Source organism: Taurulus bubalis (assembly GCF_910589615.1).
Source record: "Taurulus bubalis genome assembly, chromosome: 10".
NCBI classification, from domain to species: Eukaryota; Metazoa; Chordata; class Actinopteri; order Perciformes; family Cottidae; genus Taurulus; species Taurulus bubalis.
Genome location: NC_136598.1, coordinates 5,565,904 through 5,580,371, shown reverse-complemented (window position 1 = coordinate 5,580,371; position 14,468 = coordinate 5,565,904). Strand labels below are relative to the sequence as shown.

Below are 14,468 nucleotides of genomic sequence, written 5' to 3'. Positions count from 1 at the left end.
AATAATATTCAGAATCTAAGCACGCCAGCCATGCTCTCACTCCAACACGCAACATAGTCAAAGAACTGTTCTACACACCTGATTCTCATCACCTGTAGCTTACCTATGTGCACTTCATGAATTAATGCTCCAATCTGTGTTCAATGTCAGAACTGCATGTATGTTCACTCTGTGTTTTCAGTAAGGATACAATAAAGACAAAAAACTACATTATGGCTCCAACAGCAACATTTACTATAAAGCTCATGGTCTGCACATTCAGTCTTCATCTTGTTTATCTAAATATTTACATTTTATATTAAATATTACATATTTTATTAATTGTAATGTAATTTGTCGAAAGTACTTTTAAAACAATTTTTGTCTTATTTCCAAAATATTATGTCATCACAGCCTGACAATATAAAAGAAAGTGAATAATTAAAGTAAAAAATGACAATATAGTACATGTATTTCTTTTTATAAACTCAGTGCTTCTTTATTCATATTTCTGTGTTGGCATTTCTTAATATGCAATTTAACAAATGTACCCCACTAAAAAAGGTATACAGGTTTTACTTAATTAAGAAGATATCCGTGATTACAATGGTAGCTTTAAAAGAAGAGAAAAGAGACATGGGCACTTGGTGCAGATTATAATGTACACAAAACTCATAAAAAGACTTGTAGAAGAGTTAATCAAAGACCACAGGGTAAGATCATCCCCTCTCTGACGTACAGTAAGATGACGTACAGTAGGAGGGAAGCTTCAGTCTGAATATCTATATAGACCAGTAAAAACACAGTATGCCCACTTGAGGACAGTTGAGGATGGAGATCTCAGCTCTCTTTATTGGCCTGATCCTGTCACTGGGTTTGTGTGAGCTGAACTCAGCTCTTGCCTTGAATGGTTCTGTGGATGATGTGAAACAAAGGGCTGAGCTCTCAGAGGATATAAATGGTGTTGGGGTCAGCACTGAGGCCTCATCTGTGAAATGTAAGCTCCAGGGTACCATTCGTCTGCCTGCTTTCTCAATGGATGGTGACTACGTTATTGGTGGTGTTTTCTCCATACATTACTCCATGCACGCATTGAAGCATAACTACACCACCATGCCTGATCCACTAAGATGCTCAGGGAGGTTAGTAAGAGGAAGATGTGGGGTCTAAGAGGATGTTTATATAGTTTTAATACTTTGAATTTGGTCATGAAAAACAATATTATATTTAAATATATATATATATATATATATATATATATATGTAAGTATTATATTCACAAAATAGTAGAGACGTGTAGTTCTTTTTCATTTGTTAACTTAAAACATTATGAAAACTAAAACTAGAGTTTAAAATATCCAACTATTGTTAATCTATGCATTAAGATTATTGTGCATTTTGTACTGATATCTGTGACACAAGTGTCTGTGTGCAGCATTGTTACCCGTGAACTGCGCTATTCACGCGCAATGATCTTCGCCATCGAGGAGATCAACAACAGCACGGAGCTGCTGCCGGGCATCAAACTCGGTTATCAGATCTACGACTCGTGCGCCTCTGTGCCTGTAGCGGTGCATGTGGCATTCCAGCTGTCAAGTGGCCTGGACCCGGTGTTTTACACCGGCGACAATTGTTCACAATCTGGTAAGGTGATGGCCATTGTTGGTGAGTCTGGGTCCACGCCATCCATCAGCATGTCTCGCATCATCGGGCCCTTTAACATTCCTCAAGTAAATATTTTGAATTTCTGCAAACGATGTGTTTAACAGACCAGTGCTATTTTGTGTCGGTACTGTTAAATAATTCCACTGTTGTGTTCTTTTAGGTTAGTTACTTTGCCACTTGTGCATGCCTGTCCGATAAGCAGCAGTACCCGAGTTTCTTCAGAACAATCCCGAGTGACCAGTTCCAGGCTGACGCGCTGGCGAAGCTGGTAAAACACTTTGGTTGGACTTGGATAGGTGCTATCCGATCAGAATCTGATTACGGAAATAATGGCATGGCGTCTTTCCTGGACGCAGCACACAAAGAGGGGATCTGTGTGGAATATTCTGAATCTTTCAATAAGTACCACCCACGAAGCAGGATCCAGAGAGTAGCCGACATTATCCGCAGGTTTTTACATTCACTGATTATGTGCTTTTGTTCCCTGTGCTCATACTGATCGTATGCACACAAATCCACAACAATGTTCTGTAAATTATAAGATAGAAGAGTATTTTCTCACCTTGAAGACACATTGCGTGAGACCAAAAACTGTTTGAACTATCTCTCTCTCTCTCTCTCTCTCTCTCTCTCTCTCTCTCTCTCTCTATATATATATATATATATATATATATATATATACATATATATCTATATGTATATATATATATATATATATATATATATATATATATATATATATATATATATATATATATATATATATATATATATACACACACACATATAGACACATATATGTACATATATTACATTATAAATATATTACAACATATTTGTGTGTATATATAAATATATATATACACAAAAATATGTTGTAATATATTTTGGTAATATTGGTCTCATACAATGCACTATTATTTCTCTCCAGGTCGACAGCTATGGTTATTGTGGCGTTTATAATATCTGGAGACTTGAGGATTCTGCTGGAAGAGCTGTCGCTCAAGCCCTCTCCTCCTCGCCAGTGGATAGGCAGTGAGGCCTGGGTAACTGACCCAGACCTGCTGATGTTCAGTTTTTGTGCTGGAGCAGTCGGATTTGGCATTGAGCGATCTGTCATCCCAGGTCTGAGAGACTTCCTGCTGGATCTCTCTCCCTCTAAAGTGGCTGCCTCTCCAGTGTTTACTGAGTTCTGGGAGGATGCATTCAACTGCAGGCTGGGAAAAAGTGAGAAAGATTGGCTGATCCTTAACATAACTGACACTCACAGTTGTGTCTTGTCTGTGTTGTGTTTTTTATTCTGTCTGACTGTAGAAGCAGCTGCTTTAACATGCCAATCCATGAGTGATTTAAAGGGAAATCTATTGTTATTGAGCAAATACGTGAAGTGTAAATAAGGTCTCTGTGAATAATCAAACTTGAAATAAGGATCTTTCAGGTCAAGTTTAGGCACTCTGCTGTCTTGGAGAAGATGTCAACACTAAAGCCCTGAACACAAGCACACACTGTATAGAGTCTTTAGGCCACTTTAGGGGGGGAAGTACAGCAAAATGTACTGACTAGGATATATCAGTTTCAGTATATATTGTAAATATGTACGTTGATCTAAATCTACTGTTATACTGACGTGGATTAATAGATCATTTATTCGTTTGAAAGACATTTAAACAGGTCAAGTCAGTATCCACTTCATGGAAAATACTTTTTTTTTCCTGACAACATGAGCTGGAATACAAAAGCTAAAAAAAAGAGCTAAAAAAATAGGGCCATATAAAAACAACAAAAAACAGATTAAGAAACGTCGAGAAAAAAGTGTAATGGAAAATCAGCATGTTTTATAAGTGAATTAGAATAATATATATATATTTATATATTTCTCTCTCTCTCTCTCTCGCTCCCTATATATATATATATATATATATATATATATATATATATATATATATATATATATATATATATATATATATACAAGAGGCTCTAAGAAAGTAATGGAAAATCAGCATGTTTTATAAGTGAATTAGAATAATATATAGATATATTTCTCTCTCTCTCTCTCTCCCTATATATATATATGTATATATACATATATATATGAATATATGTATATATATACATATATATACATATATATATATATATATATATATATATATATATATATATATATATATATATATATATATATATATATATATATATATATATATACAAGAGCCTCTAAGAAAGATTTTGCAGGTTAAATAAAACTAAAAAAGAACATTATACATGAGAAATAATGATATAATTGTCAAGGCTAAAAAAAACAGCTCCCTGTGTCTTTGTTTGTTTTTAGCAGCAGTCACAGACAAGAATGCGTGTGATGGAAGTGAAGACATAGAGACGATCCAGAGCCCGTACACTGACACATCTCAGCTCCGGATCACTAACATGGTGTACAAGGCTGTTTATGCAATAGCACATGCCATTCATAATGCAGTGTGCCAGGAAACATATTCTATAACGCAGTGTGATGTACTCTCCAGCATAGAGTCCAAACAGGTCAGTAAAAACAAATATGTCAAAACACCAATGTCCTTTTTTTGCTATACTGTACAGATTCCTAAATGAAATATACATTTTATTATACATTGTTTCATTTCTCCCCTTCTCCGTCTTCCACTTCTTCATCCTCACAGGTTCTCACTCAGTTCAAGAAAGTTAAGTTTTCTCAAAATGGTTATGATGTGTCATTTGATGCCAATGGAGATCCTGTGGCCACATATGAGCTGGTTAACTGGCAAAAAAGTGAGAGTGGCAGCATTGAGTTGGTGGCAGTAGGGCACTACGACACATCACTGCCGGTGGGCCAGGAACTCCATATCAACAGGAACCTCACCTGGGTGGAGGGTGGCACACAAGTAGGGAGCCCACAATTAATATTATAACATATTCCAAATTTGGTGACATGTGTCTTTGGTCCCTGTTCCTCCAGTCCATACTGGCTGTGAAGAGATTTGTTCTCAAGTAACAGCATTTTCAGTCTGAATTCCCAATTAATGGTTTCAACAAAAATGTTCCTTTGCTGAGGAATAGTAACAAAAAACAGGACTTTGTACAAAAAGACTGTAACTTTGGAAGATAACTGCTTGCTTTGTACAATCCAGACTGCTGAGGCCTCATGTTGGCTTTAGCTGAACTTTAGAATGTATTCACGGCACAACTATGGATGTTTTCCACCAGCATCTGCATTGACAAAACACACATACTTTTAGTGACATGCAAGTTATGTTTTTAGACAGACTTGAATATAATCTGAACCTATTCTTGAATCCTCAGAGCTTTGAAGCACATCTGAATATGTTTGACTTTGTTTGTCTATGTGTCAGGTGCCTGTGTCAGTGTGCACTGACAGCTGTCCTCCAGGATCTCGTAAAGTGCTGCAGAAAGGAAAACCAACCTGCTGTTTTGATTGTATACCATGTCCTGAGGGAGAGATTAGCAATGCTACAGGTATAGTTTTTCCAACTGCAGATTATACAGAAACTGGCACATTTCAGAGGTGCTCCGTTCCTGATCCTATAGCATTCTGCCGTTTAAATGTTTATACACTTTAACCGAGCATATACAGATATCCTGCGAGTCTGCATGTACGTGCTACCTATTATCTTCCTGCGGCTTATCTGCTCACCCACCGCTGCTGTGATCACATCACCCTTGTCCCATAAAACCTTCACTGGCTCCCTGTCCCACAACAGAGCCAATTCAAAGTCCTTATCCTCACTCAAAAAGCCCTCCATAACCAACTAAGTCCTCTCTTTCCTCACTGAACTGCTTCATCACCACACTTCTTTCTGCAGCTTTGGTTTTCTAATGCATACCTCCTGTCACCACCACTCAGCACCAAACGCTAGACAAGAGGCAAAAGAGTATTTTCCATAGCTGATCAATTGGCAAAAAATGCCAAAAACTGCACTAAATGTCCATTTTCAAATATGAAATCAAACCTTGTTAGCACTTTATAATAACTACACACTATTTAGCATTATAAAGCATGAGTAAACACTTAATTCATCATTTATAAAGCATTGTTCCAACATGAAGACATTAGTAACTCATTAGCATGCAATTCAAAAACAAAGTTATACATGTTTTATTCTTGAATAATAAGCTTGACTATTATATATTTCATGATTAGGTTTTCATACTTTATAAATGATGGATTCACCATTTGTAAATGAAGTATTAAGGATTTATAGATGATTAATAAGATCATTTATGAAGTGTTAGTAAATTACAAATCAAATATTTAAATGTAATTTATTTATTCATTTATTCATACTTATAATTATTTAAATATGCACTAATGGTTAGGGACTATGTTAACATGTGCTTTATAAACGTGTTTTAATATTGCAATTCATGATTAACTCAGGTAGGTACTAGTCGTTAGTTAAGTATTAGTTAAGTATGTTCTGTGACCTCATCTAAAGTGAGGACTATCTGTACTTTACAACGCATTTATAAATGACATTGAAAGGCCAGCAGTGCCTCAAAGCTAACATAACTCTCAGTTATCTTCTCAACAGAAAAGGGAAATAGACACAACACAAAGTGATAATGAACATCTATATCATGGTGATGGGGGTTAAAAACATTTATAGCTGTGTTTATGAATCGCAGTTACTAATGAGTGTTAGAACAATGCTTTATGAATGATGAATTAAGTGTCATGCTTTACTAATTCTAAATAGTGTGTAGTTATTATAAAGTGCTAACCAAACCTTTTTCAGAACTGCATTTAATGTGATTAATGTTGTGTATTTTAATGTGTTGTTTTATAATATCATTTGAATTTGTGGAAAAAAAAATTTTTTTGTAAAATCTCTCTGAGTACTATGAAAAGGCTCTATAACTAAGATGTATTACCATTATTATTATTGTTTTTATTATATAAAACATCAAATATACACTATGACTACTAAAAGCACTCTTTGTTTTTATTTTTTCAGATTCCCCTGATTGTTTCCCTTGCCCCAAGGAATTTTGGCCTAATGCAAAGAGACACACTTGTCTCCCCAAGCCTGTAGAGTTTCTTTCCTTCAATGAGGCCCTAGGAATTATCCTGGCTGCATTCTCAGTTGGTGGTGCCTGTCTTGCCATCATAACAGCGGCTGTGTTCCACCGTCACAGGACATCCCCGATCGTCAGAGCCAACAACTCTGAGCTGAGCTTTCTGCTGCTCTTCTCTCTGACTCTCTGTTTCTTATGCTCATTGACTTTCATTGGAGAACCCTCTGAGTGGTCCTGCATGCTGCGCCACACAGCGTTTGGGATCACCTTTGTCCTCTGTATCTCTTGTGTTCTTGGAAAAACAATAGTTGTGTTAATGGCATTCAAAGCCACTCTCCCAGGTCTTAATGTTATGAAATGGTTTGGTCCTCCACAGCAAAGGATGACTGTAGTGTCTTTCACTTTCATTCAAGTTATAATATGTACTCTTTGGTTGGTTCTTAGTCCTCCTTTTCCAATGAAAAACCTCACCACATACAAGGAGAGAATCATCCTGGAGTGTGCATTAGGCTCAGCTATTGGTTTCTGGGCTGTGCTCGGGTACATCGGCCTGCTGGCTGTCTTTTGCTTTGTGTTGGCGGTCCTCGCCCGGAAACTACCTGATAATTTTAATGAAGCCAAGCTTATCACCTTCAGCATGCTGATATTCTGTGCAGTCTGGGTCACCTTCATCCCAGCATATGTCAGTTCTCCTGGGAAATTGACTGTGGCTGTGGAGATATTTGCCATTCTTGCCTCCAGTTTTGGACTCATATTGTGTATATTCGCTCCAAAGTGTTTCATCATATTGTTTAAGCCAGAGAAAAACACCAAGAAAAATGTAATGAACAAAAGTCAATCCTAAAACATGAAGTTTGGAGAAAACTAAAGAGGCAATTGAAGGGATTTTTTATAAAAACACCTAAGCCACTGAGAGCAAAGAGAGAGAACTTGTTTCACATGTGTGCTCTTGGCTAAAACTAAACCATCATTCAGTTGGTAGTTTGACATATATGCTCACTGGCATAAATAGCAGCATTGTCCATATTAAATCTCTGTTTCAATTCATCATATTTAGAATCTAAGTAAACCGCCATGCTCTCACTCCAACATGTAACATAATCAAAGAACTGTTTTACACGCCTGATTCTCATCACCTGTAGTTTATCTATGTGCACTTCACGAGTTAGTGCTCCAATCTGTGTTCAATGTCAGAACTGCATGTATGTTCACTCGATGTTCTTTAATGTCATTTTGTGAAAGTACTTTTAAAACCATTTTTGTCTCATTTCAAAAATGTTCTGTCATCACGGCCTGAAAATATAAAAGAAAGTGAATACTTTAAGTAAAAACTGACAATATACATTTATTTATATTTTATAAACTCAGTGGTTCTTTATTCATAGTTCTGTCTTGGCATTATTTAATATGCAATTCAACCCTTCAAGGTCTCGATTTTACATAATTTCTTAAATTCACCTTTTAAAGAAACTTGTATGAGATATATACCCATGTTTTACATCTAAAATTGCAGAACAATCTCAGCTCTATATAATGAGGCACAATTGTCATAAGGCTCAAGTGTAAAGTGAAAATATGGCCCTAAAGCGGAAAAATTGAAGTTCGATTTTTTTAAATTCTTCATATCTCTTGTGAAAACATAACTTTACTCATGTGGACAAAACATTTTGATGCTTGAAATTGATTTACCAAAGGTCTTGGGTTCACAAAATCAGTGAAATATATAAATAAAATGGTCGAAACATGTAAATAAATGTCTCAAACCAAATTTTGTATTATCGTCTTTCGAGTAGAAATGTGATCCGTCACACCTTTTACCAAGATTATAGAAATGGGACTGAGAAAAAACGTCATACTGCAGTGGCTTCCTCTGTTGTGAACTGTGTTCTCGCCATGATCTCTCGCTTGTGTCTGACTGTAAACTACAGCATTTATATATAAACTAGTGCTGTCAAACGATTAAAATATTTAATTGCGATTAATCGCATTATGTCATAGTTAACTCGCGATTAATCGCAATAAATCGCAATTTTTTTTTAATGCTCTTATCAACATGAAAAAGTGGATTGGCTTGCTTTATGCAAATGTTTTATTTTGTTGAAAAACAACTGCTAAACAGGACGGTACAAAATGAAATTATAAAGTGCACATTTCAGGTAAACAAGGGTTTACAAAATACAATTATAAAGTGCACATTTCAGGTAAACAAGGGCTTACAAAATAAAATTATGAAGTGCACATTTCAGGTAAACAAGGGCTTAAGAGAGAGAGAGAGAGAGAGAGAGAGAGAGAGAGAGAGAGAGAGAGAGAGAGAGAGAGAGAGAGAGAGCTGTGAACATAGCAGTCAGGCCTCTTATTTCGGAACAATGAACCGTAACAGTTAGGTTACCAATAAAAGGTAAACCTCCTACTTCTTTGTTTTCAGCCAGCTACTCAAACAGTAGCTGACCCTCGTCCTCCACAACGTTAACAGGCCTACACGCAGTAGCCACTCATTTAGCTATGGCTGCAATAAGTTTGTTCTTCGTTGTGGTGTCCATGCGTTTCTGTCCGAAGTCATCCATTCTTGTCTGGCAATGACGAGGGGGCGCAGAGTTAGCATCAGCTGTGTGCTTGGCCATCAAGTGGTATTTCAGACTGGATAGACTACGATGATAGCTCAGTTCACAATGACAAATGGCACATACCACTTTGGTCTTGTCAAGGGAACCATCTGACAACTTTTTGAAAGTAAACTTTCCATTCATTAGCGTCTTATCATTCATTTTTTTCAAACCGTAACGTTAGCCTAGCTTCCAAACCCAAACGGCGTGCCTATTGTTTTGCTTCCGGTTGAGCTACATCCGGCTTGGTGCTCGGGAGAAGAAAATTTTTTTTTTTAAATTAAAATGTGTTAATGCTGTCAATTTTATTAACGGCGTTAACGCATTTTAATTTTGGTTTGCGTTAACGCCGTTAATAACGCGCTAATATGACAGCACTAATATAAACCTAGGTGTGTAGGTTATTGTAGGTCCGTTGTAGCGTAGGTGGGTGGGTAGGTCCTTAGGGATTTCCTGAGTGTTCATTGGTAGTTTCACAAAAAATGTTGACGGACACCTGAATCGACAAATGAAAGGAGTGTCAGCTCCTGTTACAGGGACACAGAAGCACACAGAGGAGGGGGCTGGAAACCGCAGAGTTTGGCGGTTCTAACAGTAGCGGATTCTTTTCTCTGCACCGTTTTTTTGCAAAGATATGAATAGTTACAAAAAGTAAACACTGTACAGCACGCCGGCGTGACGCAAGACCCCAGAAGGTTAACCAAACAAACAACTCATTAGTCGTGTACATTTGTTAGACCAGGGGTCAGCAACCTTTCCTATCCAAAGAGCCATTTTGCCCTTTTTTCCATACACAAAAATGTGTCTGGAGCCGCAAAAGCTATTTCATATCACAGCTTCTGAAGTTTTATATATAGTCATAATATATATACAAAAAACTATAGTTTGTTGTATTTTTGAAATTATAGAACAAGAATAAAGACAATTGTTGACATTGTATTGCTATTTTACCTGTTTATAACTATCAAACTCTTATGAAGAGGAGAAAAAAAATAGTCATGTGTCGGCTACATTGAGATTAATTAAACTTTGAATACTGTCTATAAATGTGGCTCATGTGGTAGAGTGTTCCCCCTGTAATCACAAGGTAGCATGTTCGATCCCTGTCTTCACGTGAGTTTTACATTTTGAACGCATATCTTTTGCTTCGTGAGCTCCGCAAACAGAGGAGGAGGAGGATCCGTCTTTACTAGCGGACGCCTCAGTGTCTCATGAGCTGCCACAGAACCAGCAGCAGTAGTTGAGTCTGGAGACTTGATCAGCTTCCTAAAAGTATATTTACTTTGCTCAGTTTGCTGCAGCAGTTGAGGAATCGCTCTCCTTTAGCTTGACACCTTTCAGCAGATGCTTGTTCTGGAAGAGTCTTTCAACATTAAATGTTTTGTTGTTTGCTAATTTCTCGCCACATATCAAGCAGACAGGGCCCTGTTTCTCGTACCTGGCTAAACAAAGTCAAGCAAATGTCCTAAATTCCATCTTAAATTAGCGAGATGATTGACATCAGGCTATCTGGGTTTCTTCACGGCTGATCCGCGCTGAAACGGTCTCGTTAATTCTAGCCAGACGTCAGTCATCTGGATAAATGCGCCCGCCCGCTCCTCTTCAGAAGGGATAATAATCGAGCACTGACACCACGATGTTCTAACAGTAAAATAGCAAATAAACTCAGAGGAACCTCTTTTTTATTTATTTGCTGAGAAGCAGGAGATGATCATGAAGGCATATGAGGAAGTCAATACCGTAGTCATTCACAGCAAACGCATTGCGAATATTCCAAAGTTTTTGCAACGTTGTTGCCGTGAATGCAACTTTAACAGCGCCCCCGCTGCGAGACATAAGTGTCGTAAGGGAACTCCCCAAAATTTGTGCTAATTGTCAGCCGTTTTGCATTGGGCCGTGTTCTAATTGTCAGAAATGTGACACGCTGTCTTCGATTTCTGACAATTGGGAAAATGTGACAAATGGAACAAATTAAACATGGCGTCGATTCGGAACAAAACTGGCAGATGGACACACGAATGAGAAATGGGGCGTGAAGGTGTGTTGAACTACGAAATCCTGCGGGGGGCGACAATTTACAAATAATTGATCCTGTGACGGATTGGAACGATACTGACAATGTGACTAAATTATTTTGTTTCATGCAAATGTGGGAGTGCATTGTGACGTTTAGGGCCATTTGTGGCAATTGGAACAAAGATTCCTCAAATCATCTGAAAGTCCTTGAAAGTCCTTGAATGACCTTGAATGACCTTGAAAAGCTTGAAAAGGTTGGAAATTTGTTATTATTCCAAACTAATATTTTAAATCAGCTACGGTGGACAACAGAGGACTCTCTTCAAGGATCAGTTGGTTTTAGCTAGCTAGCATGCTGCTATCGGAAGTTAGCTTTCTAGAGGGTCTACAGACTTGTGCTTTTAGTATGTCATTTAAGGCATCCAGGACAATGGTTCCACAAAGTTTCAAGCACTTTGGAACTTTTTCTAAGGGAGCTTTTGACCTTTGAATGTATGAATTTGGGCGTTTTTGGGGTTTTTAAACCACTCCTACGCAGCGATGCTAAGAGCTAGCGTGGTATAAATGACATGGTTGGGCCCCATTTGGGAGTGGCTACAACGTGAAAAAGAAAGCTAAGCTCTGACATGTTTAGAAAAAAATGACCTTCAAACTGAGCAATATCAACCCCACAACCTCATTGTAGGCCCCTTGCAGAGTGTCTGTGCAAAATCTGGAGTCTTTAGAACTAATCTGTGATGTATTATGACCATTCTTAAAATTGACTGCCGTATGTGACCATTTCTGACGATTGAGCACATTTTGAGTAAGGAATCGAGAATCCTTGTAATTCAAAAATGACAATTCGACTACATTAACATGGGCAAAATAGTTAGTCTAATTGTCACATGCGCTAATGGGTTTAGCTAGCTAGCATGCTGCTACCGGAAGTTAGCTTTCTAGAGGGTCACAAAAATCACTTTTTTGCAAAAAACTAGAGTACGGTGGACAACAGAGGACGCTCTACTAGGGCCAGTTGGTTTTAAGTAGCTAACATGCTGCAACCGGAAGTTAGCTTTCTAGAGGGTCTAGAGAGTTGTGCATTTAGAATCCTATTCAGGGCTTCCAGGACAATGGACCCATCCAGTTTCAAGCACTTTCAATCTTTCTCTGAGGAGATATGAACCTTTGAAGGAGTGAAATTGGTGTTTTTCGGGGTTCTTTAAGCCACTCCCACGCAGCGTTGCTAAGGGTTACGGAGCCACATCCGGCATGGTTGGACTCCATTTGTGAGTGGCTACAACCTCAAAAAGAAAGCTAAGCTCTAGCACGTTCAGAACAAAAAAAGCCCCGATCGGCCCAGACTCTTCAGGTGGTCTCGTTAAGTCCAAGACCCTCTCCAAATCGTGGATTTTGTGCTGCCAATTAAGTCTTTTGCTTGTTTTTAAGGGGATTTCACCCCATGATCTCATTGTAGGCCCTGTCCTGAGTGTCTGTGAGAAAAATGGGAGCTTAGATATTAATATTTAGAGGATTATGGCCATTTTTGCACTTGTCAAAAAAGATCAAAGGGCAACGTCGTTAGGGTCGGGTTCGGGCCCTTAACTTGCAGCTTTTGGCCCCAGATTTGAGATTATGTATGTTGAGAAGCCCCTCTTTGAATAGGAAAAGAATGCACATCTCTAAGTGGTTTTAAAGTAATTAATTTGAATTAAAAGACTTTTTCAAGATTTTGCCATTGACAATTGGCATAATTTTGGGAGTTTGGCACCCGGCCAATTCCTTCTTGTGAATGTTTTAGAGGAGATTTCACCTCATGGCCTCATTGTAGGCACTGTCCTGAGTGTCTGTGAGAAAAATGGGAGTTTAAATACTAATATTTAGGGAATTATTGCAATTTTTACACTAACAAAATATAAGGGAATTGGGGTCAAATTTCACACTTTGGGCCTGTATTAGGGGGTCTTGCCTTGTAGCGTTTCGCCCCAAATTTCAGGGGATGCATGTTGAGAAGCCCCTCTTAATTTAGGAAAAGAATGCACATCTCTAAGTTCATGTAAAGTATTTTTTCTGAATTAAAAGACTGGTCTCAAGATTTCTCAACTGACAATTGGAATAAATTTGAGTAAGGACTCAAGTATCTTTATAATTCAAAAATGACAAATTGACGACATTAACATGGGAAAAATAGTTAGTCTAATTGTCACATGCTCTACTGGTTTTAGCTAGCTAGCATGCTGCTACCGGAAGTTAGCTTTCTAGAGGGTCTGCAGACTTGTGCTTTTAGTATGTCATTTAAGGCTTCCGGACCAATGTTCCCACCAAGTTTCAAGCAGTTTGGACCTTTTTCTAAGGGAGTTTTTCACCTTTGAAAGTGTGAATTTGGGTGTTTTGGGTTTTTTTAACCCACTCCCACGCAGCGTGGCTAAGGGCTAGAGTGGTATAAAGTACATGGTTGGAGCCCATTTGATAGTGGACACACCTTTAAAAAGAAAGCTAAGCTCTGACATGCTGAAAAAAATGACCTTCAATCTGAACAATATTAACCCAATGACCTCATTGTAGGCACTGTCCTGAGTATCTGTGAGAAAAATGGGAGTTTAAAAATTAATATTTAGGAAATTATTGCAATTTTCACACTTGTCAAAAAACAGAAGGAATTGGGGTCAAAGGTCACACGTTGTGACTGTTTTGGAGACCTTGCAGCTTTTGGCCCCAAATTTGAGGGAATGTATATTGAGAAGCCCCTCTTAATTTAGGAAAAGAATCCACATCTCTAAGTGGTTTTAAAGTAATTAATTTGAATTAAAAGACTGTTGAATTGTCTTTTTTACGAATTATGAAGATTACTGATTCCTTACAAAATGACAATTCGACTACATTAACATGGGCCGAATACTTAGTCTAATTGTCACTGACTGACAATTAGACTAACTATTTTGCCCATGTTAATGTAGTCAAATTGTCATTTTTTGATTTATAAGGATCACTGACTGTGACAATTAGACTAACTATTTTGCCCATGTTAATGTAGTCGAATTGTCATTTTTTGATTTATAAGGATCACTGACTGTGACAATTAGACTAACTATTTTGCCCATGTTAATGTAGTCGAATTGTCATTTTTTGATTCATAAGGATCACTGACTGTGACAATTAGACTAACTATTTTGC

At 37.7% G+C, this 14,468-nt stretch overlaps 1 protein-coding gene across 1 annotated transcript; it reads left to right on the top strand.

The window, feature by feature from the left end:
• Positions 1-972: 972 nt before the first annotated feature.
• On the top strand, positions 973-7,540 carry LOC306742206 (extracellular calcium-sensing receptor-like; the record flags this gene model as incomplete). Its single annotated transcript, XM_079224546.1, has 8 exons — positions 973-1,121; positions 1,415-1,709; positions 1,805-2,094; positions 2,576-2,871; positions 3,980-4,185; positions 4,323-4,544; positions 5,013-5,136; positions 6,636-7,540. Exons 1-8 carry the CDS (start codon positions 1,015-1,017, stop codon positions 7,538-7,540), a joined length of 2,445 nt encoding a protein of 814 aa, XP_079080672.1. The 5' UTR covers positions 973-1,014.
• Between the last annotated feature and the right edge of the window lie 6,928 nt (positions 7,541-14,468).